Source organism: Penicillium cinerascens (assembly GCF_028974065.1).
Source record: "Penicillium cinerascens strain IBT 15544 chromosome Unknown contig_9_segment0_segment0, whole genome shotgun sequence".
NCBI classification, from domain to species: Eukaryota; Fungi; Ascomycota; class Eurotiomycetes; order Eurotiales; family Aspergillaceae; genus Penicillium; species Penicillium cinerascens.
In genome coordinates this window covers 1,793,137-1,817,339 of record NW_026695296.1, presented here as the reverse complement: position 1 = coordinate 1,817,339, position 24,203 = coordinate 1,793,137, and the positions used below count along the sequence as shown (strand labels likewise).

Sequence of the window (24,203 nt, the reverse complement as noted above, 5' to 3'; positions counted from 1 at the left end):
AGTAAAAACGCCTCTAGAATATAGGTAATTTTATATAATTTATATTTGCACTATTTGTAACCTAAGTTAGGCCCCGGACCTAATGCTGGGTTGGGTCCGGGTTGAGTTGGGTTCTGCGGAAGTCTAAGAATAGTCTCTTATTATCTACTTTCTAAATTGCTATTGATCCAATACAAATTGTAATTTTCGGGAAGTTATATTGGTATTGCTTGCTTGAGATGATCTGTGCATAACTTTAAAGACTTTATCTTTCATTACTCCAAGAACTATATTAAAGACAGAGCCTAGTATATTTAAATCCGTGAGGGGACCCGGCTAATCATCAGGGTACTCATCCTTCACGTTACTAACAAACGCCCGCGTAACTTCATCCCACCGTTTAAAATGCTTCCCTGCGATGGCAGTCAAACTTGGTGGTAAATCGGCGAAGCGAGGGAGAATGAGTTCGATATTCTCCTCGGCCACGTAGCGGACACTTCGATCCTCAACCCTAGACTTAATTAGCTCGGCGCCAACAAAGACAAATATCAGGAAGCTCACAGAACGTGATAGAAACTCTGATGTCGGCCAGCTTGCAGGCGATCAATTCCCATTCGCCTCATCCACTGTTCTCCCGCGCCGCATTCAGAATCCCACCCGGTGATGATAGCCCGATAGTGATAGCGACGATGCCGAAAGACCTGGCCGACCATATATCGAATGTTCTTATTCTCGTCAGTCCGCCTGCGCACCTGCTTGGGTATTTCATCGACTGCGCGCATGACGTGGAGACTTTCCAGTATGTGCTCATGCTCAAAAAGTCCGTGAAACAGAGGCACAATGTACTGCTCCACCAAGAATATATCGGACGGGAAATCGGTAGCGAACAGTTCCATTAGCCATGGCAATTGATGCCGTAGGTCCATCGGGCGCGAATCACCCGAGAGTAGCATTGAAGACCACAAGGCCGCGTACTTGGCACTCACCACGTCCATCGAGGTAGTTCCCACGCCCGGGTGAGTAGACGCGGAATGGATAGAGTTCAGAATGTTTTTGCTGCAGCGCAAGACAATATCCGAGGCCAAAGCATCGCCCAGAAACTCAGTCTGATCTGACACACCGAGAAAGACTAGTTGGTCTCGTAAATCGGAAACGGGGGTCTCTCTTGCTCCTCGGAATGGATCCAGATACATTGGCGAACCTTGCTCCGCATCAGCCAGAGCGTTGCCGCTCATATCATATCCCGGACGTGGGGTGATGACGACATGAACGTGGAATGGAAACCCGCAAGGATGGGCATTTAGACCCAGCTTCTGCGCTGCGTAACAATATATGGCAGCCGAGATCAACGGCAGCGAGTTGTGCGGGGGCCTCCGTAGAGCCAGTCCCAGAAAATTGTGCTCCAGGGAATGATACTCCCGTCCTGCCTCGATTCCGGTGAGATCGTTCACTTGCAGCCATCGCGCAAGTTCTAGAGCTTTCTCACGGGGGCTGAGGGTGTCAAAGTCGGGATGGGATGCAATGAAGTGGTCAAAAATCGTATCCAACATGTCCCGTATCTAGAAATTAGTCAGAAAAAAAGGGCCGTCGAAAAATTAGATTTCAGGGGTGATTGATTGACCTCATCCAAGTCTCCGTATCCGCTCTCCGGGATGAACAGATCGAAGGCGCCCAATGCGCGCTCAAGCGATACTGGTTCTCCGCGCCTGAGTTTAGCCCATTCGGGAACAGCAATGCTTCTGTGGAGGCAGGTCAACAGTGCTCGGGCATAATAACTGTAGTTAATGGTTAACAGCTTGCCGAGGCACAGCAACTATCGAATGGAACTTTGGAGCTAACCTGCGTGCAAGGTGATCTTCTCCGGACTCCACTTCGCTGTGTCGCAAAAGTGTATCTTTCGCATCGTATCCGAAATCAATGACGGCTCGGAATTTCTCGATACGCCCTGTTTGGCTAGCAAGAATACTATCAAGAAGCTGAGTGGCGGAGCGATCGATTCGGTATCTCAGGACAAACAGCGCTTTCCAGTCGACTGTCGACACGGGACTCGCAAGCTTTCCAAGAATTCCATGGTTCCTATCCCAGGACTTATAATGGATTTGGCAGTAGTGGCGCCATAGCAAAGGCTCGTTGGTCACATTTTCGAAGCGACGACTGGTTTGTTCAAGGGCAACACAGGAGCGAGGGTGCGAGTGGCATAGAATCGAATGAAGGATCTCGTCCGGAAGGTGATTCAGAGACAGAAGCATGCCTGGAGGCGAGTGAAGATTCGGGGGAAGTGGGAGGGAGGAGATGATGAACCCCTCACTAGGATCGACTGAGCCCCCGAGGGACAAGGGCGATTTATAACCATGCGATAGCAACCGTGATAGTCGTGAGCACGACTGCGAACATTCAGAAGGTATAGTCTAACGCCAGCATTGGACCTTCATTCGGTCTGGACGTGGGAACGATGGTGTTGGAAGGGAGAAACTTGGAGCTGGGGCTGCCGAGTGGAGGCACCTAGCACCGCCGCGGAGAAAAAGGTTCACACTCGCCTCCCACTAACCCTCCCGCGGTTGATGTCCGCAAAACTACACGGCATTTTGATGCTTGAAGGGGATTCGTGATCTTTCCAGTGCGATCTTCCTTCCTTCTTCCCTCTCTTCCCCTCATTCGCGGGGTATGGGTCAATCTCAATCGACTGGCTCAAAGGGCCCTAGTGCCCAAGAGCAACGTTCCGAGCGAAAGACGGACTACTACGAGTTGCTCGGTGTTACGCCGGCTGCTACCGATGATGAGTAGGCTCTCTACGATCACATCAACCCGTCAAAAGCCGTCAACTAATCTTCAACAGGATCAAAAAGTCATATCGAAAGAGGGCCCTCGAACTGCACCCTGATCGCAACTACGGAAATGTCGAGGAGGCTACAAGACTTTTTGCTGAAATTCAGTCGGCCTACGAGGTGCTCGCGGACCCTCAGGAGCGTGCCTGGTACGATTCGCATAGTGACGCATTTTTGGGCAATAACGGAAGCTCCGAGGGGGATCAACATTCGTATAACATTCGAGTCACAACCGCGGAAGATGTCCTTAAGGTCTTTGCGAAATTTAGCCCTCGCATGGAGTTCTCGGACTCGCCGAGTGGGTTTTTCGGCGGACTTAATGACCAATTTTCTCAGCTGGCGCTGGAGGAGCGACTGGCATGCCAATGGGAAGATCAAGACATGGTGGACTATCCGCCATTTGGGACCCATGATGATGATTTTGAAACAGTCGTACGCCAATTCTATGCCGCGTGGAGCGGGTTCTCTACGAGGAAGTCGTTCTCCTGGAAGGATGCTTATCGTCTCTCCGATGCTCCGGATCGCCGGGTCCGCAGGCTAATGGAAAAAGAGAACCGGCGCCTTCGAGATGAGGCTATTCGCGAATTCAACGACGCTGTTCGGTCCCTGGTGGCATTCATCAAGAAACGGGACCCGCGATACAAAGCTAATGCACTGAATGAGGCTCAAAGGCAGGAGACTCTTCGTCAGTCCGTGGCAGCCCAGGCGGCAAGATCACGCGCGATCAATCAAGCCAAAATGCGCGAGCATGTCGTTCCCGAGTGGGCCCAGTCCGAAGAACCTGTGGCCAACGATAGTCAAGAGAGCTCGGAGAACGAGGTGGAAAGCTTCGAATGCGTGGCGTGCCACAAGCATTTCAAGAGCCAGAAGCAATTCGAAGCTCACGAACGTAGCAAAAAGCATTTGAAGGCTGTTAAGCAGTTGCGCCGGGAGATGCTATTGCAGAACGAAGAGTTGGATTTAGAGCCGGCGGTCCAAGTTGATGCATCCAGCCAAACAGAGGCCGTCGATGATGAGGGATATGATGATCTTCATGAATCAACCCCGCTGAGCAATCAACCAGATAGTTATGTGGGCCGAGAAGCTGACGATTCAGAAGACATTGAATCATCAAACAAGGGCCAGGGCCATCTTTCGAGCTCCGGATCCGAGGACGAGAAGTCTATTGGAGATGAGGACTACGCACCTAGGGAAACGATCGAAACAAGGCTTGCCTCAAACTTCGATCCTTTGCAAAGCGATGACTCGATGACTCCAATGACTGAGCAACTGTCCTCTTCTGGTCTTGACGACCGACCAGCCACGCCGCAGGTTGGAAAAGCTAAGCAAAAGCGGGCTAAAAAGGCTGCTCGGGATACCGAAAACTCCGCCGGGTTGATTTGTTCGAACTGCAATGTCACTTTTGCCTCGAGGAATCAACTGTTCGCTCATATCAAAAAAAACCCTTCCCACGCTCAACCACTTGCGGCGAAGGGGAAAAGAGGATGAACTGCGTGACTGAACGATTCATCGATCGCCACGATTGAAGTCTCTACTCCCTTTTTTTTTCTTTTTCTTTTTCTTTTTCTTTGGAGGCATGGGTACATATAGAAATGCCATGTCACATCATCTCTGGGAATGCCCCGTTTCATTGTATCTCTCTATGTGCATGTCTACATCGTCGCCTATCGCGGACGATATCGGGCAAGAAATCATATCTTATCCAAGACCGGCCCGAGAGTTCTTCACCACTTGCGCAACGGGCTGAAGGATACCCTTGTTATTGGAGGCTCCGAGTGCAGTGCCGCTGCTCCATCCCATTTTCTCCAACATTGCTCGCCCCCGATTCTCTGCTCCGATCTCTGGCGCAGAGGCACCAACCACATCCCCCTCCATGTACGAGACGGCTCCACCGACGGCTCCTCGCTTGCTCTTGGTTGGTTTCGGCCCATCTGAGCCCCAGGAGTGGAAAAGCCGGCGATTCAGTTTTCGCCCGGATAACAGATGGTCGACTCTGGAAATGGTTTTGGGCGTGTACGATGGGGTGCGAGAGGTTTTGACGAGTATTGGGAACCGCGCAGGCCCATTGCCGCGGGATTGCGACTTCAGATTCAAGGCATTAGCCAGCTCATGTATCGTCTTTCGATGGTTCTTGCTCATGGGTGGCAGCGATAGACTAGGCAGTGTCAGTCAGATCGGTGCGAATGGGACAAATCTCACACACCTGGTCTTGGATGACAGTAGGAAAGTTCGCATTTCAGTTATCAATTCCTCCAGGTTCATCCCCTTGGAGTACTTGACCTTCAAGTCCGCATCCCCAGAGTCTCTGCCCAGTAATCCTTGAGAGCGAAGCTCTTCTCGTTCCTTCTTCTTAGCCTTCTTTTTCTTGCGGTCGGTTTGCCATGCCTCTTGCAGGTTAAATTCGAGATCGCTGTCGGAAAGCATTAGATCCAGCGCAGGTGCTTTTTTGCCTTTGCCCTTTTTCTGCAGGCTGGGCCTCTTGAAGTCCATGATATCAAGGCCATAATAAGGGTCAGCCTCGAGTGCGTCTGCAAATGCTGTCGCCGACGCGAATCCATGATTCCCCGGACGGCTACCATTGGTCCTCTGCGTGGAGTACCTGATGGCAAGCTCTTCAAGAAGCTCAGTGTCAATATCTCCTTCCTCCATGTCCAAATCGGAATCGCCGGAGTCTAACTCGGCAAGGTCGTCGTCTGAGCTTACGGCTGCTTCCGGTTCCGTATCGAGGTACATTCTAGACAAGACTGGTCCCTTCATGTTAGAAACACTCAAAAGACACCCTACCCTAGAAGGACGTATCATCCGGATGACTCACCATTGATCGAGCTTTGGACTTGAGCCTCGTCGTTCTCTTCTGCACGGGCTCTTGCCAGTTCGGCTTCGGGTTCAAGGATGCTGGAACTCAGCGACCCTGGGTCTGCAGGAGCATGGCGAACGCCAATGCCCCCTCCTGCTTCGATATGTACGTAGGAATCCGAGCCCTCGTTTGAATGGTAATGACGATCCATATTGGCGATATAGTCCGCTAGCGGATCGTTTTCCTCCTCGGAATAACCGCTTCTTTGTCGCATGTCTGGCGAGGTGATGTTTTGACCGTGTTCTGACAGGACGTCCGAATGCGTAGGTGTATTCACCTCCAGATCGACGGGTGTTAGACGGTTTTCGGATGCAGTGCGCAGTATTCCCTGGAGCTCATTGTTGTCGGTTTCTATCACAATAGGCTTCTGGTTATTCTTGCGCCCCATAAAAACAACTTCATCCTCGCTTGAGTCATCGGAGTCGCTCGGTTCTGATCGCGGCGTTGGGTTTGGAAGTCCTGTATCGATGGTTTGTTGCCCTGTTGAGTCGAAAAAGAAGGTGCCTTCGAGGACATCGTCGGTCGGGACCCAGGGCTCTTCTATCTCGGGCTTTGTCGCCTCCGGGCCGGCCTCTGTTTGACTAGGCTCACGACGATCGTCCGGGCTGGCATCTTCGGGTTCGCTCCGTTGCAATTCACCTGCGCTCACAAATTTGACAGCCTTGTGGCGAAGGTTACTATTTGACCATAGTCGAGTGTGTGTCTCGGTGTTGAGCGCCTCCTGTTGCATGGTAAATTGATGTGGCGATGGCTCTGCCAATGGTCAGTGGTCAAGTGGTCCTCGCGACTGTGAATTACTCACTGGACGCCATCTTTGGGCCCCGCTTGACGCGGGCCTTCGCTTTCCCATGGCGGGCCATCGGTGTTGGTGCTGGTCCGGGTAGGCGAAGAAGTGAGATTTCCTGATCGCGGCTGCATGAGCACATGGGTGGGCCGGGCGGTGGGGACCGGTGGACGGAGACCTAAGATCGCGGCGTCATAGGTCAACGGACACGCTTTCCTGTTTTGGCAAGAAGTAGACGGCATTCTATTCTGAGGACGTGTATTCAGATCTTGGGTATTCGAATCACTTGAAGGCCGAAAAGGAAAGCAAGGCGCCGGGTGTTTGTGTAGTAACGTCGTGCCTTGGCGATACCGAGTCCGAGTCCGTGTCTGGAACTGTGACCGTGGCCGTGACCGTGACCGTGACCGTGACCGTGACCGTGGCCGTGACCGTGACACCTGCCAGTATAGAGAGATCCCCTTTGATTTCTTTCGATTTCGATTTAATTCCTTGCTGTGTTTTTGCTGTCCGATCTCCGTCGTGTGGTGTCGCGCGGACGTGGGTTATCGGTGGTGATCTACAGATATACACTTCTTAGCCACGATATATATCCCTCTCAGCTGCAGTACCTCCCAACGTTTCTACACACACCGACCCCGCCCCCCTTCCCCAACTCCCACGCCACCGGGCACAGGAGAACAAAAGACGCCGACAGAGATGACAGGGGTGGACATAGAGAAATACAAGCGTATTGTACAATACTTCTGGGACCCTGAGCCCAAGAATGACATGGCGCCAGAGGCCGCGATCTGGTGCCTGGGTCAAATGTATACCCCCCACCCCCCGCAAGACGACAGCGTCGAAGCCGGTATGTCATGGATCTGAATGCCCTGCACCTCCCGGATACAAAGGGGGCGAGCCACTGACACCTCACCAGATAGACATGACGTCGCCTCAAGTCTGGCGCGAGCGGGAACCCCAAAGGACCCTGCCGGGTGTGCCTGGCCGGAGGCATTCCTGAAGGACTTTGAATCTAGAATATGGATGACTTACCGCTCCAACTTCACTCCCATCCCGCGAAACAACACGCCGGAAGCGACGTCTTCGATGACACTGGGGGTCCGGCTGCGAAGCCAGCTGATGGACTCGCAGGGCTTCACGTCCGACACCGGATGGGGCTGCATGATCCGATCTGGACAGAGCTTGCTCGCAAATACACTCTGCATACTACTACTTGGCCGAGGTGACTACGGGGACCGTCATACAGGCCGGAATAGAGCTGACTATAATTACAGACTGGCGAAGAGGCCAAAAACCAGAGGAAGAATCCAGACTACTTGCCATGTTTGCAGATCACCCAAAGGCTCCCTTTTCAATACATCGATTTGTCTACTGCGGTGCCGAGTCATGCGGAAAATACCCCGGGGAATGGTTTGGGCCATCAGCAACCGCTCGGTGCATCCAGTACGTCCCGTTTCAAGCCGGCTGCCTTATGACCAGAGAGCAAAGCTAACCAAAGATTGACAGAGCACTGTCAAACGAATGCCAAGACCCCAAGCTGAGGGTTTACGTGACCAACGACACATCCGATGTGTATGAAGATCGGTTTACTCGGCTAGCCCGCGGAGAAACTGGACGCATCCAACCGACACTCATACTTCTGGGCTTGAGGCTAGGGATCGAGCAGATCACCTCGGTATATTGGGATGGACTCCGAGCCGCCCTGCAGTATCCACAATCGGTGGGTGTCGCAGGGTACGTAGCATCCCCAAAGGACAATACGAGAAATGGCTGACGATTGAGATACACCAGTGGACGGCCCTCAGCATCACATTATTTCATGGGCGTGCAGGATTCACACCTCTTCTTCCTCGATCCTCATTTCACACGCCCCACGACCCCTCCGCGACGGCCCGATGAAGCGTATACATCGGAAGAAATGGATACTTATCACACCCGACGATTGAGACGGATCCACATCAAAGACATGGATCCCAGCATGCTGATCGGATTTTTGATTCGAGACGAAACGGATTGGGCGGATTGGAAGGAGCGGGTCAAATCCACACCAGGAAAGGCGATCATTCATATTGTCGCCAACGGAGCGCAATCGGAGGAGGGCCACGGTCGAAAAGAGGCGTTGGACGAAGTTGAAGCACTGGACGATTCGGAATAGAATGAAAACCGACAAGACAAACCTGCAAATGGAAGTGAGAGTGCAAGCGATTTGTACAGAAGCTAGAGGGAAAATAATGTTCAATGCAATCAAGCATTTGGAATTTCGCGTTCTAGTTGGAGAGGGTAAACCGTGCAACCCGCCCCAGACCCGAGTTATGTTACACCGCGCGCATCGAGTAGTAACCATCAGAAAAAGTCGCCCATCGGGGTAAAGAAAATTGAGACCATCCCATGACACATTAGAAAACCCGCAAAACACCCATAACCGACCGCCTCAGAGCCCAAACAAGATCAGGAGGCGGTGAAAAAAGCAATACCGCAAGAAACGAAAAAAACCCATAAACCGCTTATTTGGCGGAGGAAGAGTACTTGGTGACAGCCTTGGTGCCCTCAGACACGGCGTGCTTGGCCAGCTCACCGGGGAGGATGAGGCGGACGGAAGTCTGGATCTCTCGGGAAGAGATGGTGGACTTCTTGTTGTAGGCAGCAAGCTTGGAGGCCTCGGTGGCAACGCGCTCGAAGATGTCTGGATGTAAGTCAGAAAACCACGCGTTCCAACGCGCCGGGGAGAAATCAAAACATACCGTTGACGAAGGAGTTCAGGATCGACATGGCACGGGTGGAGATACCGGTGTCGGGGTGAACCTGCTTGAGGACTGAAGGAATCAAAACATTAGCGGACGCGTTCGGATTATGTGGGAGAAACCCGAAAAGCCCAACTCACCCTTGTAGATGTAGGAGGAGTAGGTCTCCTTGCGGGTCTTGCCGCGCTTCTTCTTCTCGCCAGAGGCGGCGGCAGTCTTCTTGCCGGCTTCCTTCTTCTCAGCGGGGGCCTTGCCGCCGACCGGGGCCTTGCCTCCGGTGGAGGGCTTCTTCTCAGCTGCCTTGGGGGCCATTTTTGATGGTGATCACAAAAAGTGAAAGGTTGGAAGGGTTTGAAAGGGTGTTGGAAGATGAAGCGTGGATGGAGATGGAGGACAGAGATGGAGTGGAAGGGAAAAGTAAGAGAAACGCGGTGACGAGGGAGGCGCGGTCTTTATACTCGGCGGGCACAGGGCCAGTTGATCCTGAGGGGTGCAAAGGAGGCGGAATTTCAATACCGTCACAGAGATGTATGATCTGTATGATTAAGAGGGGGTCGACGCGTCTTAAGGTGGGCGGGGCCGTGTCACTGGGCGCGGGGATCACGGTCAACTATGTGTAACGCGCAATACGGGCAATAGATTACAACGCCTTACCTGAAGCGGCATGCCGCGAGCCCCGTGATCCGCACCCTGATTGGCCGATCCCGCTAAGCGAGAGCGTGATCTGGAGTTGTTTGATGCGCCCCAACGTCACCCTCACCGCGTCCTTATAAATCCCCTCCGCTTCCACACGCTGCCCTCCCACCTGCTTTCGCAACCTACGCTCCATCTTCTTCGACATAACCACCTTTCAAACCAAAACCCCCCAAAACCCACCCACATCCATCAAAATGACTGGCGGAAAGTCCGGCGGCAAGGCTAGCGGCAGCAAGAACGCTCAGTCGTAAGTACCTTTGTTATGATCTCTCGCATCAACGCTTCATTCTGACATCAATCCGTTTCAGCCGTTCGTCCAAGGCCGGTCTCGCCTTCCCCGTTGGTCGTGTCCACCGTCTGCTTCGCAAGGGCAACTACGCTCAGCGTGTCGGTGCCGGTGCCCCCGTTTACCTGGCCGCCGTTCTCGAGTACCTCGCTGCTGAGATTCTCGAGCTGGCTGGTAACGCCGCCCGTGACAACAAGAAGACCCGTATCATCCCCCGTCACCTTCAGCTCGCCATCCGCAACGATGAGGAGTTGAACAAGCTCCTGGGTCACGTCACCATTGCCCAGGGTGGTGTTCTCCCCAACATCCACCAGAGTACGTTCCATCACCTTGATTGTCCATTTCGATCCGAAATCGCTAACTCGTCCTTTCAGACCTTCTCCCCAAGAAGACCCCCAAGGCCGGCAAGGGCAGCCAGGAGCTGTAGATGGCTTCTTTTCTTTCGCAGATTTGTTTTGTTTTTCCGGCGCGGGTTGGTTCATTGACACGATAATGGGGTTATGGGATGGGCACGTTATGGCTCTGCGTTTTCTATTTTCTTCAGTTTCCAGGTTGTACATTATGCCTGCGGGCATGGAATGATACCGACGAACTCAGTTTGTTCGAGGGATTTTAGTTTTTCGGATAACTAGCCCTGGGCACATGCCCGAATCAATCAAAAGATTCTAGGTCCAATCAGAGTCTACTTTTACTTATTTTTCCATTTTCTCGAGATTGTAGTCGTCGATGCTCGTCTACGTAGGTAATTTGTCGCTGCAATCATGGCGTCACTCGTTTTTACGTCGCGTCATTTATACTCACGTAGCCCTGCCGCTCGTACTGGAATCCATATTGTCAGGCACCATCCAATCTACTGATTTGGCTGGATCGATCAAAATAAAGGGTACTTCATTTGCAATAGGTCAAATTACATCAACATTGGGTTTGATACCCGGGAAATCTTCTAGTGGGCGCCGGGAGCTTCCGCATCTGCACGAAATTAGTACGGCACTGGTGGAATGATTCGGTCGATTTCATGGTCAACGTACAGGGCAGAATTCGAGCCGGCAGGTTTCTCTCCCATTTATTTCCTGTAGTCAAATGTAAGTGGTGCGCACGCGATACGGTCGGCATCAGGGACATACCTCCAGGGGCGGTGGGTGGCCGGTAGGGATCGGGGTGTTTCCACTCCTCCAACAACTTCTCTGTCTCGCGCAATAGGACCTGGGTTCGTCGTGTAAGTGCAAGGTTTGGTTGACGGATCTGACGGGTCGCAGCCCTACCTGTTGCTGGCGAGGATCGCGGACGTCTTTGTTGGCCTCGAACAGAGAGCGGATGTAGACGGCCTGTCCGCGCCACACTGATCGGTGGACGGCCCAGTCGAGGGACAGCTTCAGGGAGCGCCGGTACAATGAGCTATATACCAAGGGTCAGAAACATGACCGAAGTCGTGGCGGGTTCACTCACGTAGCGGAGGACATGATGGGCGCTCTCGAGTCCAATTGGAACGGGAGGATAAGAAGAAAGGTCGTAACAAGACGAGCGCGAAAAGTCTCCTAGACAATGCGCGTCAATCCGTCAATCCGTCAATCCGAGAGGGAGATGGGTGCGGGTTGACTATTCTCGGCTTCCTCATTCGTTGCACTCTGCACTGCGGGAGTCTGCGGTCGACCGTACAGAGCGTAAAAACATTACTCCGGCCGCGTTTTGCTTTCCGCATCTCGGCTTCGGGAGGTCTTGGGCTTCGGCTACGTAACAGCAACAAGGTCGACAAGGGCTTTTTTCTCCCTCTTTCTTCCGCCCCTTATACCTCCTCCCTTGGGAGATTAATTTTCTTGGTGTTTGATTGCCAATTGTTTCACAAATCATGGCTGCTCGCCTTCCTCTCGCCCGTCTTTCGGGCCAGCGCTTGACCACTTTGACCCGGGCTACTCGGGCTCCCAGCCGGCTTCGCGCCGTCCAGGGCCTTTCTACCCTCACGCGCGCCAATGCCTCTTCGCGGGCCTCCGGTCTGCTGCAGGCCTCTTCCGGGTAAGAACCCTACACGTCCATGCGGTTTCCGGCGCAATGACTGACTCGATGGACCGACAGCATCAACGTGTCGCGCAACCTCACTCCTTTCGTCGGCCTTCAGATCCGGACCTACGGTAACTATGGCCGCTCACAACACCTCAGAATAAGCAAATCGTGCTAATGCTGCTCTTTTTCAGCCGACAGCATCGTCAAGGTCCCCCAGATGGCAGAGTCCATCACCGAGGGTACTCTGAAGCAGTTTTCCAAGCGTATGCAATCCTCTTCTTATTTTTTCTACCGCAAATACTGATTCGTTCTCAGAGGTTGGCGACTATGTCGAGCGCGATGAAGAAATTGCTACCATTGAGACCGACAAGGTAAAGTGCTCCGTGGTTTTTCACCCGCGACGTATAAAATCCCTCAAATTTCTAACGTTGCATCTTGAGCTCTAGATCGACGTCTCGGTGAATGCCCCGGACTCCGGTACGATCAAGGAGCTTCTCGTGAATGAGGAAGATACCGTCACTGTCGGCCAGGATCTCATCAAGTTGGAACTGGGCGCTGCCCCCGAGGGCAAGAAGGATGCGGCTCCCGAGCAGCCCAAGGAGCCTGCCGCTGAGAAGCCCCAGGAGTCTGCTGCTGAGAAGCCCCAGGAGTCTGCTGCTGAGAAGCCCCAGGAGTCTGCTCCTGCGGCGGAGAAGCCCGAGCCGTCGAAGCCCGCACCCCCGTCGGAGAAGCCTAAGGAGACCCCTAAGAAGGCCGAGTCTCCCAAGCCCCAGGGGGCTGCTGAGTCCAAGCCTGCCCTCGGAAACCGTGAGGAGCGTCGTGTATGTACTGCCGCTCCTGTCTGCCGCGTCCCGAACTAACATTATCTGCAGGTGAAAATGAACCGGATGCGTCTGAGAATTGCGGAGCGTCTGAAGCAGTCCCAAAACACCGCTGCTTCCCTTACCACCTTCAACGAGGTTGACATGTCTTCTCTGATGGAGTTCCGAAAGCTCTACAAGGACGATGTGCTCAAGAAGACCGGCGTGAAGCTCGGATTCATGAGCGCCTTCTCTCGTGCCTGTGTGCTGGCCATGAAGGAGGTCCCCGCCGTCAATGCATCGATCGAGGGCCCCAATGGCGGTGACACCATCGTCTACCGCGACTACGTTGACATTAGCGTCGCTGTCGCTACTGAGAAGGGCCTGGTCACTCCGGTGGTCCGTAATACGGAGACCATGGACCTGGTTGGCATTGAGCAGTCGATCGCTGACCTCGGCAAGAAGGTGCGCTATCCTCATATCATTTTTCTGATGCATCGTTACTAACACGTCTCAGGCTCGCGATAACAAGCTGACCATTGAGGACATGGCTGGCGGTACCTTCACCATCAGCAATGTAAGCTCCCCTGTTTTCCAAACAATGTCCTCTTGAGGTCAAAAGAATGAATGCTAATCCGTCCGCTCAGGGTGGTGTCTTCGGCTCCCTGATGGGTACACCCATCATTAACCTTCCCCAGTGTGGTGAGTGCTTCATATGATCTGATTCTCGTCGACTTCTTCTAACCTCTTCGCTAGCTGTTCTGGGTCTCCACGCCATCAAGGACAAGCCGGTGGCCGTGAACGGCAAGATCGAAATCCGCCCGGTAAGATTTCCTTTACGAAGAGCTTCCTCTGCGAATCATGCTAACTTTGGGGCCAACAGATGATGTACCTTGCCCTCACATACGACCACCGTCTCTTGGATGGTCGCGAGGCGGTCACTTTCCTTGTCAAGGTCAAGGAGTATATTGAGGACCCGCGGCGCATGCTGCTTGGGTAAACGGTTACTCCGTCCGTACCCTGTTGGTTGATCTGTGTCTGTCGTGCCTAGAGTAGCCGTTGGCCGTCTTTGTAGATTATCGAATTTCGAAATATAACCGCCACATCACCGGCCAGCTCCTTCCCTTCACGTTGTAGTCTATGGCACAATTCGTAATGCTCTCCCACCTGCACCTTCCGGTGGCGTCGTTGGCGATGGTGAATGATCGTTTCGCGATTGTCTAGCGAGTGGCTGCAACATGTATTCCGGTGCGTGCCGAGTACGGGTCTCGGGCTTGATGGGGTTCTGCCGCAACTTTCAACACGTCTCGTTCATTGCAGCCCGACGCGTTCCTTGAGCCGTTGGGTCTCGTCGCGGCTGAGATTGCCGATTTTACCCCGTTCGAGTTGGATGAGAAGAGGTGGATCCAGGGTGGTCATCAGGTCAACCAGAAAGACCAGAACAAGGCATCTGAATTCTTCGAATGGAAACTTGCGATTGAGACCATTTCGTGCCGCTGACATATCGTTATGCTTGGGCAACTCATTGGTGTAGCTCTGACGAATCTTCATCCATTTCGAATTTCGCGCCGGGTCATCGGGTGCCCACGCACATAGTCTGGAAAGGATATCGGAGGGTGTGTTCCCGTCGCATTCCTCTTCTAGCACGGCCTGTACCATAAACCGGGCGCCGATGTCGAACCATCTGGTTTCAGAGACCTTGTGGACGGCTGCCGAACAGAGGTCCATGAATTCAATACCTATCTCTGACAGCACAGAACAACCTTCGCGAGAACGATGCTCCTGAGCACGCATATAGTGGCGGATATGATGGGCCACTGCGAGAATCCGGATCTTGATATCCAGGTCCTGGGGCAAGGAGGTCTCGGGCAGTGTTATTGATCGAAAGGCTATCTCGCTCGTCAATGCTGGTGTCCTGGCGATCATGTCTTGTCTTCCATGGCTTACCTCCCACTGCATCTACTAGCCAGTCCACCTCCTCTGAATCCTCCGATCCCTGACTGGTGTTCTCTGCGACGGACAGGGTCTGATTGATAGCAATGCTCGTAAGGTAGTCCAGGATCATCCAGTTCACGTCGGCTTTGGTTTCGGGATCGGCTTCCATCTCGCTGATATTGGGGTTAGTGGTGGGCCCGGACGCCCTGGCGGATGGCATGGCGAGCCAAGGTGATTGCTCGAGGAGGAATTTCCGTTCTGTGGATCGCCGGGAAGATCCCCGCAGTTCGCTGATGGTGGGGCGTTTGTTCTTCAGTCGCCTTCGAAAACACTACAGGGGATGCTGCCCTTTTCGAATTCGGATTTTAATCTGGAGGGGGGGGATAAATGTGTTTCCTGCCGACTCAGCTTCCTGCGTTGTTCTTGGGTTGGATTTCTGGCCGACTGAACTGATTGACATCTAAGCTCTCCCTTCTCTGTATAGATATATATACACCACACCCAGTCAAGACAAACCCACCGCCACTGATACAACCGGAAAATACGGGAGTACCGTAAATATGAATACGAAGATGACTTCCACAACCGGAGCTATCACGTGTAGACATTAGCAGAGGATGGCGTCACATCAACGAGACCGCGACACAGTCAAGACTTGCCGGTTTGCCACTCCCCAACTGTAGAGAAATCACGAAAACTACATGATCCGACGCCTTTCAAGCAACTTCTCAGCACCGAAGTGGCAAACAATCAGGGCCTTCTCAATGGCGTGGTACTGTTCCGGGTCCACCAACACTGAACTGGTGGAGAATCTATTCAAGGTCGAGCTTATCAAGAATGAACGTGTCAAGGAAGCTATGCTGGGCGTGAGCAGCCGTACCCCTTCACCGAGCGTTCTTCGTCATATTCACCTAACACCCGGCCAAGGTTGATCGAGCCCACTACGCTCCGTCGCGGCCCTACTCGGACTCGCCGCAGCCCATCGGACATGGTGCCACCATCTCAGCTCCGCACATGCACGGCCACGCCTGCGAGTACCTCATTGATCATCTTCACCCGGGCGCGCGAGTGCTAGACATCGGATCTGGCTCCGGATACCTCACCCATGTCTTCGCCAACCTAGTCACGGCTCCCGGTGCATCAGACCAGGGCCAAGTCATTGGAATTGACCACATCCCCGAACTGGTGGAACTGGCCCGGATCAACATGAACAAGTCCGATGATGGCCGGGAGCTGCAGAAATCCGGCAAGGTGAAATTCATCACGGCGGACGGGCGCCTGGGATGGAAAGAAGGAGCTCCGTACGATGCGATCCACGTCGGTGCAGCCGCCGAGAAGCTCCACCCCGTTCTGATCGAGCAATTGCAAGCTCCTGGACGACTGTTCATTCCGGTAGAATCGACCAACGACGGGAGTATCATGAGTAGCCTTAGTGGAGGCCAGTACATCTGGGTCGTGGACAAAAAGGCCGACGGGTCGGTTCATAAGAAGAAGGTCTTTCAGGTCAGCTACGTTCCTCTCACGGACCCGCCTCGATCATGAAGAACCTCCTACTATCACGACACGAATGTGGCCAATGCAATGCCACTTTCGGCATGAATTCGTGAGGCCGATCAAGCCGTACTACGATGGAAATGAGATGAGATAGCCAATGAAGCAGATACTGCAATTGATTTGTCCATTTGCTGCCAATGATGACCTAAGAAGGAAAAAGGTGATGCCCAGCGCGAAAGTTCTTCCACAGGCGACGAAAGACCCGGCGCGATACTCCAAGAAACACCGTGGTATGTTCTACAACGAAAAAGAGAGTAAATAGGATCAGCGGAAGGGGAAACCGCCGGAGAACTTGAACTGCGGTCCGCCGCCCTGTTGGAAAAAGAACTGCTGGCCACCGCCGTGACCAAAGGGACTTCCTTGGAATGGATTGCCTCGTTGCGCTTGCGCCTCGGGGTCGTTGGGATCGTCGCCATTATCGTACCGAGTCCGTAGTTCCGAGTCCGAAAGGACTTCGTATGCCTCGTTGATGGAGGCCATCTTCTTTTCGGCCTCCTCCTTCGACACCCCCTGGGAAGCGGCCTTGTCTGGATGATGCTGCTTCGTCAATTGACGATAGGCGCGCTTGATAGTCCGATCATCCGCATCACGGCCGACACCCAAGACCTTGTAGTAGTCCTTCTGCTTCGAGCGCTTCAAGAGCACCTGGGCCTTCTGGAGAAGGTTCTGAACCTCCTGGGAATGAGGATGGTGCTCCCTGGCTGTACTGAGAGTGCGCACAGCCTCCTCAAATTGATCCTGATCTAGCTCGATCTGGGCCTGGTACAACAGACCGTGAAGCGAGTACGGAACCAACTGGAGAGATTCGGAACAGTAAGGTCCAGCCTTCTTGACCATACGCATCTATTGTCATTCGTTAGAATGGACGGGGCCATGAGAGACGGAGAGTGTGAGAGAGAGAGAAATGAATAGGGCAAAAAGGGCCAACGAACCTCCCGGTATGCTTCGCATGTCTTTTCGATGAGGAAGACGTAGAGATTGTTGGACGCTGCATGGTGAATGTGGCCCGCCTCTTTCGCATCTGCAACATCGGCCTTTACATCTGCGACCAAGCCGCTTTCATCACCATCGCCAACCAAGAGCTTTACAGCGTTACTGAACTTGCGTGCCTCCAGGGCGCCGTGCAACTTTCCCAAGATCTTTGCCAGTTGCCGCTCTCGCTTGTAGAGGCGATTGCAGGGCTTCGAGTCCGGGTCTGCATGGAGACATTTGCGGATCTGAGCTAGGCCACGGTCACTGTCTCCCAAAGCATAGAACAACATTGAGGACATCTGCAAATGAGGCTCCACCAAGCTCGGAGACATCTGTAGAACATGGGCCAAGTCGCTGACTCCCTCTTCCACCTCGCCCCGCTCGAAGCGACAGTGTGCGCGAGCCTGCCGGAGAGCCATATCGGTGCTTGCCTTCATGATTGCGATTCCGGCCTGCGAGACACAAGCCTCCCAGTCACCTTTCTTCTCGGCGGCGAGGGCTAGGGTCGCCGCATCCCGTGCCTCCTCGACTTCCTTGTATTCCACCGATGCCTTCTTCCCAGCATGTTCGAGATCCCGTAGGGCTTCCTTCCAGTGTGCAGAGCGGGCTTGGAGGCGAGACCGCTGGAGAAGCGCGCCTTCGAAGTCCGGCTTTAGTTCTAACACCCGGTTGAAATCCTCTGAAGCTTGCGAGTTTTTGCCTATTGAAAGATAGGCTGCACCTCTTTGAAAGATCGTCACATAGTTGGTTGGGTCGCGCGAGACCGCTGCATCGAAGTATACCAGAGCGTCTCGCGGCGAGCCCTTGGCGAGTTGGACTTTCGCGGAGGAGATCAATTCGGAGAGCGGCGTGTCGGGGGGCACTTGAAGCGCATATCCGGTAGAAAGACAGGCCAGGACGGCCGTTAGCGACTCGAGCGAAATGTGCATATTTAAAGGTCGAGCATCGTAGATGAAAAAAGAGAGAGGAAGAGAAGGTCGCGAAGATGGAATGCTCGTCGGCGTGGCCTTTACGCGTACCGTACCATAAATTACGTGCTACGTCTCGGAACAAAAGTCCAGCTCCAATCCTTTCCCGTGCGCCCATCCCAAGGATGCTACGATGCGGTCGATTTCTCTCGCCCGTGAGATTCGGGCTGCGACCGTTTCTGCGACGCTCTCACACTGGTATGTCACTCACTCTATTCGGGCGTCTATGCACACTCTTAACCCCTCCGCCACTCCCAGATTCCGGCCTCTCTCCGGTCTTACTGACTAGAGCTCGATTGCTCGCCGCCGAACATGACAAACTATCCGACAGTCTCGCAGAATCGTTTGATACCAAAATCGCCAAGCGAGCCGGTGAATTGGCCTCGGTCACAAAGGTCCTGAAGGAATGGGATAATGCGAATGAGGTGGGTTCTTCTACCCTTGATTCCGCGAGAACCTGGCCATAACCCCGTATCCGAAGTCCATTGTCGAACTGAAGTCCCTCCTGGAGGACGCCGGAACCGACGCCGAGTTACGCTCTCTTGCGACGGAGGACCTGGAGAGCAGTCGAGAGGCTCTACCTACCATATCGGACCGATTGAAGAAGTCGCTGATTCCCAAACACCCGTTTGCCGATCTTCCCTGCTTGCTTGAGATTCGCCCCGGTGCAGGAGGGGATGAGGCGGGTCTGTTCGCATATGAGATGCTACGGATGTATATGACCTTCTGCTCTCGGAGAGGCCTTCGACCGACGATCTTGAAGCAGGATGTCGAAGACGGGCCCTCGGAGGATCGCCTGAGTGAGGCCGTGATTGAGATCGAGGCCGACGGTGCATATGATCTCTTGAGAACCGAGTCGGGTGTGCACCGCGTGCAGAGGGTACCGGCAACCGAAACCAAGGGCCGCACTCACACTAGTGCCGTCAGCGTGATGGTCTTGCCGAGTTTTCCGGAAAGTGGAAGCGGCTTGGACAATGCCCTGAACTTCGAAGACCCGAGCAGTGACTACTATATCGATCCACAAGAGGTGCGTGTCGAGAAGATGAGGGCCGGAGGCGCAGGAGGACAGCACGTGAATAAAACAGAGTCTGCCATTCGGTTGACGCATACCCCCACGGGCACGGTGGTTTCCATGCAGGACGAGCGGTCCCAGCAGGCGAACCGTCGGAAAGCCTGGCAGATGCTGCGGGCCAAGTTGGCGGAGGCCCGCCAGGAAGCTCGAGAGCAGGAGTTGGTTCAACTCCGGCGCGGCGTCTTGGGCGGAGTGGCTCGCATGGGCCGCGGTGACAAGATTCGAACGTACAACTACGGCCAGAGTCGCTGCACCGACCATCGTACTGGCCTTACGATCCACAACCTGGACGACGTTCTCGAAGGCGGCGATGGACTCGAGACGGTCATGGAGAGCGTGCGCACGTGGATGGCAGACCGTGAGGTCGAGGCCATGGTGGCCGAGGAGCTAGCAAAGGAGAAGAAATAGGCTCGGCAGCGTCCTCCGATTTGTACATTATAAAGGAAAGATACCATGTATTCTACAGCACATATTCAACGGGCAAACCTCTATTCTGTCCAATGTCAAGGTCGACGATCGACGGCTCCTCGACTTAAAGGTACTTTCTCTCCGGATCCGCGAGATCCAGCAATTCCATCGATTTCTCGTACCTGCCCGAATGTTGATCGTTAGCTTTGATATCAATGACTCCCGCAGCAAACGACCCGGAGAAGAATGGACGCACATGGTGAACACGATTCCTCCGCTCAGGATCAGTCGGGCAAGACGTGGCACGGCTCCGGACCAGAAGGTAAAGACGCCTTCGTCCTTGAAGATTTTTGAGGCACAGACAAAGCTATTTTTGTAGTTTCTGCTGGCTTCGAGGGATTGCATTCTGTTTCAGAACTTAGTAATTGATCCAGGTATTGATCTGTCATGGGTATTGACCTTGTCTTCACCGTATCCAGGGGCTGAGTTACGTATCTGGGTACATGAGCTGTCAGTAGAGTGATGCGATTATGGGAGATTTCCCAGCACGTACACGGTGATAAACCCGGCAACGCCTCCGATTGCAAAGGTACTCAGAGTTCCAAGCTTCTCCCCGGGAGCAACGTAGCCCTCTGCGAGCTGCTTCAAGGTGGTGTAACTGGTGAATCGCGTGGCCGAGTTGGCTGCCTGTCGAGCTGTGGTGGGGACAAAGCCCTGGAAGAAGCCCCGGACGCCTCTCTCTTGAAAAATGATCTTGCTTCCGTGCAAGAAGCCGCGCATGCGAGGCTTCTCCGACTTCCGGTCATCAATCCTGAAAGCACCACGTCAGTTCTACTTTCACGTTCAGGGGAGTGACATGGCGCCACGGACAGTTGAGTCTTGATACTCTCGAAGGGAGTCACCGCCAGAAGAGACTCGGTGACACCCGCGCCGAATCCAGCCACGACAGTCCTCGGTCCCGAGATCTTGCCATTCTCATCCTGGAGGGTTGCTTTGATCGCATCGAAGGCGACGAATCCTGGCGTAAAGCCGAGTCAGAGCGGAGGACTTGACCGGCGTATCAGAGACAAACGTACGAATTCCAGCCTTTAGAGAGTTTCCAATGATCAGTGTTGTACATCCTGCGTACCACTGCTTGCCGAACGGCGGCCACGGGAGCTTCTGGCCCTCGGCAAGACGGCGATTGAGTTGTGTGCGGGTCTTTGCGACTGAAGACATCAATTAGCTACGGGGTAGACATCGAAGGGTGAGGGAGTCGTCATACACTCAGCAGGATAGGTAATTGCTGCGATGAGATCTCGTTAGCTCAACACGGTGATACATGGTGGGATATCTTTTACCGATCTCCACGGCTCCGGCGGTGGAGCCCGCGATGATGGAGCGCAGGGCGCTAGGCTGTTCCCTTTGATTAGCTCGGAGTCTGCCGTGGAATCGAGAGACCAACCTTGGCCTTCTGGTCCTTGTTTGCCGTGGCCATGTCGACAATGAAGAGAGCGATGACGATCGTTAGACCTCGGGTCTTTCGTCGATCCTGTACGGTCTGCCGCAGCCCCCCTCAGCGCACTTTGGTTTACGATATCGACTGACACTACGAATACCAACACCAACACCGAGATTCAGAGGGAACTTGTCAATTCACAAAATGCTACATAAGTATGCCTAGCATCTAGTGCTCCTCCAAATTTTTTTTTTTTTTTTCGTCGTCGTGGGGGGTTTTTGGGTGATGTTGACACTGAGGTCCCATAATGCCATATGGTAGGATAAGATGTCAAAGAGATACCGTCCGAAGCCACCATGTCAAGTAAAAGGGGGACCTGGAGTTGGAAAAGAGTTGGAACCGAAGATATAGGGAAAACGTCGGTGAGAGGCTGTTCAAGAGGCGGGGATGAAGTAGTCGAGAAAGGCCGTAGTAGAAAAGAGAAAGGGCTCCGACTCAGTAGAAACGCCGAAAAGACAACCGAGAGATGCCAGAGAACGCCTTCCGCCCTGCAATCCTTCGTAATGCAACCGCGGACGAACGTATGTACACCTTCGCGCGGTAACCCAGAAACGTAGAGGACTCACGGCACCGGAACAAATGCACCCTTTCTCAGACCAAAAGCCCAACATGCCCCGTGACGATGAAGTCCAGGGGAACAAAAGAGGGCAAACCGGAAAAGAACAAAACATAGAGAGGAATTATGATACACATGTCGCGCCAATAACGTATCATCGTGGCGGGAGAAGAATGCACAAAAGCGAGGAAAACTCCGTCTCCGCTGTCGAACAACCATAAGCCCGCCCGAAAAGGGGGTGGAGAGGGAGGTGAGATTACCGGAGAGAGAGGGACAAATCAAGAAGCGAACAAGGAACGAGCCGTAGCAAAGATTATCGCAGATGGGCATGCCAAAGAGAGATGACCCTTAGGAGACGGGAGCCGGAGGTTTGGGAGCGATTTGACCCGGAGTCAGCGGGGCCCGGTTGGGATCATTCGGGGGCCCACGACGCGGACCTTGTCCACGACCCCCCCGGTAGGAGCCCCGGCCACGGGTGTTGTAGTATTGGCCGCCGTTTTGGGGGTGGTTGTGGTGGTGGTTCTGGCGGCGAGGCTGGCGATCACCATTTCCGGGATGCTGACCTCCGGCGGGAGGCTGGGGCGGGCCGGAGATCGGGCGCGGGATGTTCTCGGGAGAGTCGTAAACGTAGAGCTTCTTGTCGATGTTCTGAGGAATGGGCTGGATTTCAGTGCCAAGTTCCTGCTCAATCTTGTACAGATTGAACCGATCCTCCCAGTTGATGAGGTTGATGGCGAGGCCCAGGTGCCCGAATCGACCGGAACGGCCAATGCGATGCAGATAGGTTTCCGCATTCTTAGGAAAGTCAAAGTTGATCACGACGTTGACCGCTTGGATATCAATACCACGGGTCAGCAAGTCCGAGCAGACCAGGTTGCGACACACGCCGTTGCGGAAATCATGGAACACGCGGTTACGGTGCTGCTGAAGCATCCGAGCGTGCGAGTAAAAGCACGAGTATCCTAGCTCCGTGATCTTCTTTGCCAGAAGTTCCACGCGGTTGGTTGAATTGCAGAAGATGATAGACTGGTTGATCTGGAGCTTTGAGAATAGAGTGTTCAAGCAGTGAACCTTCTGCTTCTCCTCCACGAACGCATAATATTGCGTGATACCACGTAGAGTAAGTTCATCCATGAGGTTGATCTCATAAGGGTTGCGCATGTGTTTGTCCTGATACGAGTTAATATAAACGGGACCAGGTTTCTCGAGGGGTGTCGTGCAATTGGCATACCTTGAAAGACTTGACAATGAGCGGGAAGGTAGCACTGAAAAGCATGACCTGTCGATCCTTGGGATGGAAGGACAGCAACTGCTCAATGACGGGAGTAAACTCGGGGGAAAGCAGCTTGTCGGCCTCGTCCATCACGAAAGTGGGGCACTCAGAAAGATCGGCCACACCCTTGCTAGCCAGATCCAGCACTCGTCCAGGAGTACAAACAAGGATATGGACGGCATCGTTCAGTCGAATAATGTCATCCTGCAAGCCGGTTCCACCGGTGGTGACCATAACGTTGATACCCAAATGTTTCCCAAGAGTCTTGCAGACCTGCGATGTTTGAAGAGCCAGCTCTCTCGTGGGGACCAGGATCAATGCCTGAGTTTTCGTGCTCTTAGGATTGATGCGCTCCAGAGTGGGGATGACAAAGGCGGCGGTCTTTCCGGTGCCGTTCTTTGCTCGGGCCAGAATATCTCTGCCGGTAAGAGCAACGGGTATCGTCTCTTCTTGGATAGGAGAAGGCTTTTCAAACCCAGCCTCGAAGATACCCATCATCAGCTCGCGCTTAATGTAGAAGTCTTCAAATTCGAGGCCCTTGGTGGCGGTGACATCCTGCAAATCTTATTAGTGATGTACCACTTGACAAAATAAGGGATTTTCTAACCTCAGTCTGTGGCCGCGCATCTTTGGGGGGCAATTTCAGAGAGTCCTGCAGTCTTTGTTCTGTGTGTCCTTCCCTGGAGGGGGGTCAGATCTGTTTAAACCAGAGTAAATGAGATGACTGTGATCTTACCCAAGCTGGGTGTTGCTGAGTTGTGAGGCGAGAGCGTCGGCCATGGTAATGAGAGGGTATCAAAGGTATGGGAGGAAGTTGTGAGATGTTGAGACCGTCAAGTTGGAGCTAAGCGCCAACGGACGGACTGAGTAGGGAAGTAGGGTTCAGCACGTTGTGGGGCTCAAAAGGGTTGGCCCAGCGTGTTCTGATGAGGAGATTGTGGGAGGTGATAAGTGTGAATGAAGACCAAGAGTGGTAATCGCTTTTCGATAGGACTTTTGCC

The 24,203-nt window shown here is 53.5% G+C and overlaps 14 protein-coding genes across 14 annotated transcripts; 6 read left to right on the top strand and 8 right to left on the bottom strand.

Annotated features, from left to right (window-relative positions):
• Nucleotides 1–315: 315 nt before the first annotated feature.
• On the bottom strand, nt 316–2,228 carry N7498_007533 (uncharacterized protein; the record flags this gene model as incomplete). The annotated part of the gene is made up of 4 exons (XM_058454595.1): nt 316–490; nt 541–1,538; nt 1,601–1,754; nt 1,819–2,228. The coding sequence occupies 4 exons, from the start codon at nt 2,226–2,228 to the stop codon at nt 316–318; spliced, it is 1,737 nt and encodes a 578-aa protein (XP_058306844.1).
• A 415-nt stretch (nt 2,229–2,643) lies between these two features.
• Nucleotides 2,644–4,292, top strand: N7498_007532 (putative C2H2 finger domain protein; the record flags this gene model as incomplete). Its single annotated transcript, XM_058454594.1, has 2 exons — nt 2,644–2,759; nt 2,816–4,292. 2 exons carry the CDS (start codon nt 2,644–2,646, stop codon nt 4,290–4,292), a joined length of 1,593 nt encoding a protein of 530 aa, XP_058306843.1.
• Nucleotides 4,293–4,502: 210 nt separating this feature from the next.
• N7498_007531 (uncharacterized protein) lies at nt 4,503–6,521 on the bottom strand (the record flags this gene model as incomplete). The annotated part of the gene is made up of 4 exons (XM_058454593.1): nt 4,503–4,959; nt 5,008–5,548; nt 5,620–6,414; nt 6,464–6,521. 4 exons carry the CDS (start codon nt 6,519–6,521, stop codon nt 4,503–4,505), a joined length of 1,851 nt encoding a protein of 616 aa, XP_058306842.1.
• A 620-nt stretch (nt 6,522–7,141) lies between these two features.
• Nucleotides 7,142–8,600, top strand: N7498_007530 (cysteine protease ATG4; the record flags this gene model as incomplete). Its single annotated transcript, XM_058454592.1, has 5 exons — nt 7,142–7,292; nt 7,362–7,667; nt 7,720–7,888; nt 7,952–8,179; nt 8,237–8,600. The coding sequence occupies 5 exons, from the start codon at nt 7,142–7,144 to the stop codon at nt 8,598–8,600; spliced, it is 1,218 nt and encodes a 405-aa protein (XP_058306841.1).
• Nucleotides 8,601–8,949: 349 nt separating this feature from the next.
• On the bottom strand, nt 8,950–9,498 carry N7498_007529 (histone H2B family protein; the record flags this gene model as incomplete). Its single annotated transcript, XM_058454591.1, has 3 exons — nt 8,950–9,128; nt 9,187–9,258; nt 9,327–9,498. The coding sequence occupies 3 exons, from the start codon at nt 9,496–9,498 to the stop codon at nt 8,950–8,952; spliced, it is 423 nt and encodes a 140-aa protein (XP_058306840.1).
• A 578-nt stretch (nt 9,499–10,076) lies between these two features.
• On the top strand, nt 10,077–10,595 carry N7498_007528 (histone H2A; the record flags this gene model as incomplete). Its single annotated transcript, XM_058454590.1, has 3 exons — nt 10,077–10,129; nt 10,191–10,483; nt 10,543–10,595. 3 exons carry the CDS (start codon nt 10,077–10,079, stop codon nt 10,593–10,595), a joined length of 399 nt encoding a protein of 132 aa, XP_058306839.1.
• A 516-nt stretch (nt 10,596–11,111) lies between these two features.
• On the bottom strand, nt 11,112–11,628 carry N7498_007527 (NADH dehydrogenase [ubiquinone] 1 beta subcomplex subunit 9; the record flags this gene model as incomplete). The annotated part of the gene is made up of 5 exons (XM_058454589.1): nt 11,112–11,137; nt 11,197–11,238; nt 11,293–11,371; nt 11,431–11,563; nt 11,615–11,628. The coding sequence occupies 5 exons, from the start codon at nt 11,626–11,628 to the stop codon at nt 11,112–11,114; spliced, it is 294 nt and encodes a 97-aa protein (XP_058306838.1).
• A 386-nt stretch (nt 11,629–12,014) lies between these two features.
• On the top strand, nt 12,015–13,966 carry N7498_007526 (uncharacterized protein; the record flags this gene model as incomplete). The annotated part of the gene is made up of 10 exons (XM_058454588.1): nt 12,015–12,178; nt 12,239–12,294; nt 12,358–12,429; nt 12,482–12,537; nt 12,613–12,987; nt 13,039–13,431; nt 13,484–13,543; nt 13,614–13,668; nt 13,723–13,790; nt 13,850–13,966. 10 exons carry the CDS (start codon nt 12,015–12,017, stop codon nt 13,964–13,966), a joined length of 1,416 nt encoding a protein of 471 aa, XP_058306837.1.
• Nucleotides 13,967–14,277: 311 nt separating this feature from the next.
• On the bottom strand, nt 14,278–15,121 carry N7498_007525 (uncharacterized protein; the record flags this gene model as incomplete). Its single annotated transcript, XM_058454587.1, has 2 exons — nt 14,278–14,855; nt 14,914–15,121. 2 exons carry the CDS (start codon nt 15,119–15,121, stop codon nt 14,278–14,280), a joined length of 786 nt encoding a protein of 261 aa, XP_058306836.1.
• A 445-nt stretch (nt 15,122–15,566) lies between these two features.
• N7498_007524 (protein-L-isoaspartate O-methyltransferase) lies at nt 15,567–16,493 on the top strand. Its single transcript, XM_058454586.1, has 2 exons — nt 15,567–15,767; nt 15,829–16,493. Exons 1-2 carry the CDS (start codon nt 15,603–15,605, stop codon nt 16,441–16,443), a joined length of 780 nt encoding a protein of 259 aa, XP_058306835.1. The 5' UTR covers nt 15,567–15,602; the 3' UTR covers nt 16,444–16,493.
• Nucleotides 16,494–16,719: 226 nt separating this feature from the next.
• N7498_007523 (DnaJ and TPR domain protein) lies at nt 16,720–18,356 on the bottom strand (the record flags this gene model as incomplete). The annotated part of the gene is made up of 2 exons (XM_058454585.1): nt 16,720–17,298; nt 17,388–18,356. The coding sequence occupies 2 exons, from the start codon at nt 18,354–18,356 to the stop codon at nt 16,720–16,722; spliced, it is 1,548 nt and encodes a 515-aa protein (XP_058306834.1).
• A 164-nt stretch (nt 18,357–18,520) lies between these two features.
• N7498_007522 (putative mitochondrial translation release factor (RF-1)) lies at nt 18,521–19,875 on the top strand (the record flags this gene model as incomplete). Its single annotated transcript, XM_058454584.1, has 3 exons — nt 18,521–18,593; nt 18,654–18,820; nt 18,877–19,875. The coding sequence occupies 3 exons, from the start codon at nt 18,521–18,523 to the stop codon at nt 19,873–19,875; spliced, it is 1,239 nt and encodes a 412-aa protein (XP_058306833.1).
• Nucleotides 19,876–19,999: 124 nt separating this feature from the next.
• Nucleotides 20,000–21,352, bottom strand: N7498_007521 (putative mitochondrial tricarboxylate transporter (Ctp); the record flags this gene model as incomplete). The annotated part of the gene is made up of 9 exons (XM_058454583.1): nt 20,000–20,057; nt 20,132–20,281; nt 20,335–20,370; nt 20,429–20,686; nt 20,746–20,893; nt 20,952–21,083; nt 21,140–21,160; nt 21,216–21,270; nt 21,320–21,352. 9 exons carry the CDS (start codon nt 21,350–21,352, stop codon nt 20,000–20,002), a joined length of 891 nt encoding a protein of 296 aa, XP_058306832.1.
• A 925-nt stretch (nt 21,353–22,277) lies between these two features.
• On the bottom strand, nt 22,278–23,982 carry dhh1 (DExD/H-box ATP-dependent RNA helicase DHH1; the record flags this gene model as incomplete). Its single annotated transcript, XM_058454582.1, has 4 exons — nt 22,278–23,099; nt 23,161–23,757; nt 23,810–23,882; nt 23,939–23,982. 4 exons carry the CDS (start codon nt 23,980–23,982, stop codon nt 22,278–22,280), a joined length of 1,536 nt encoding a protein of 511 aa, XP_058306831.1.
• Between the last annotated feature and the right edge of the window lie 221 nt (nt 23,983–24,203).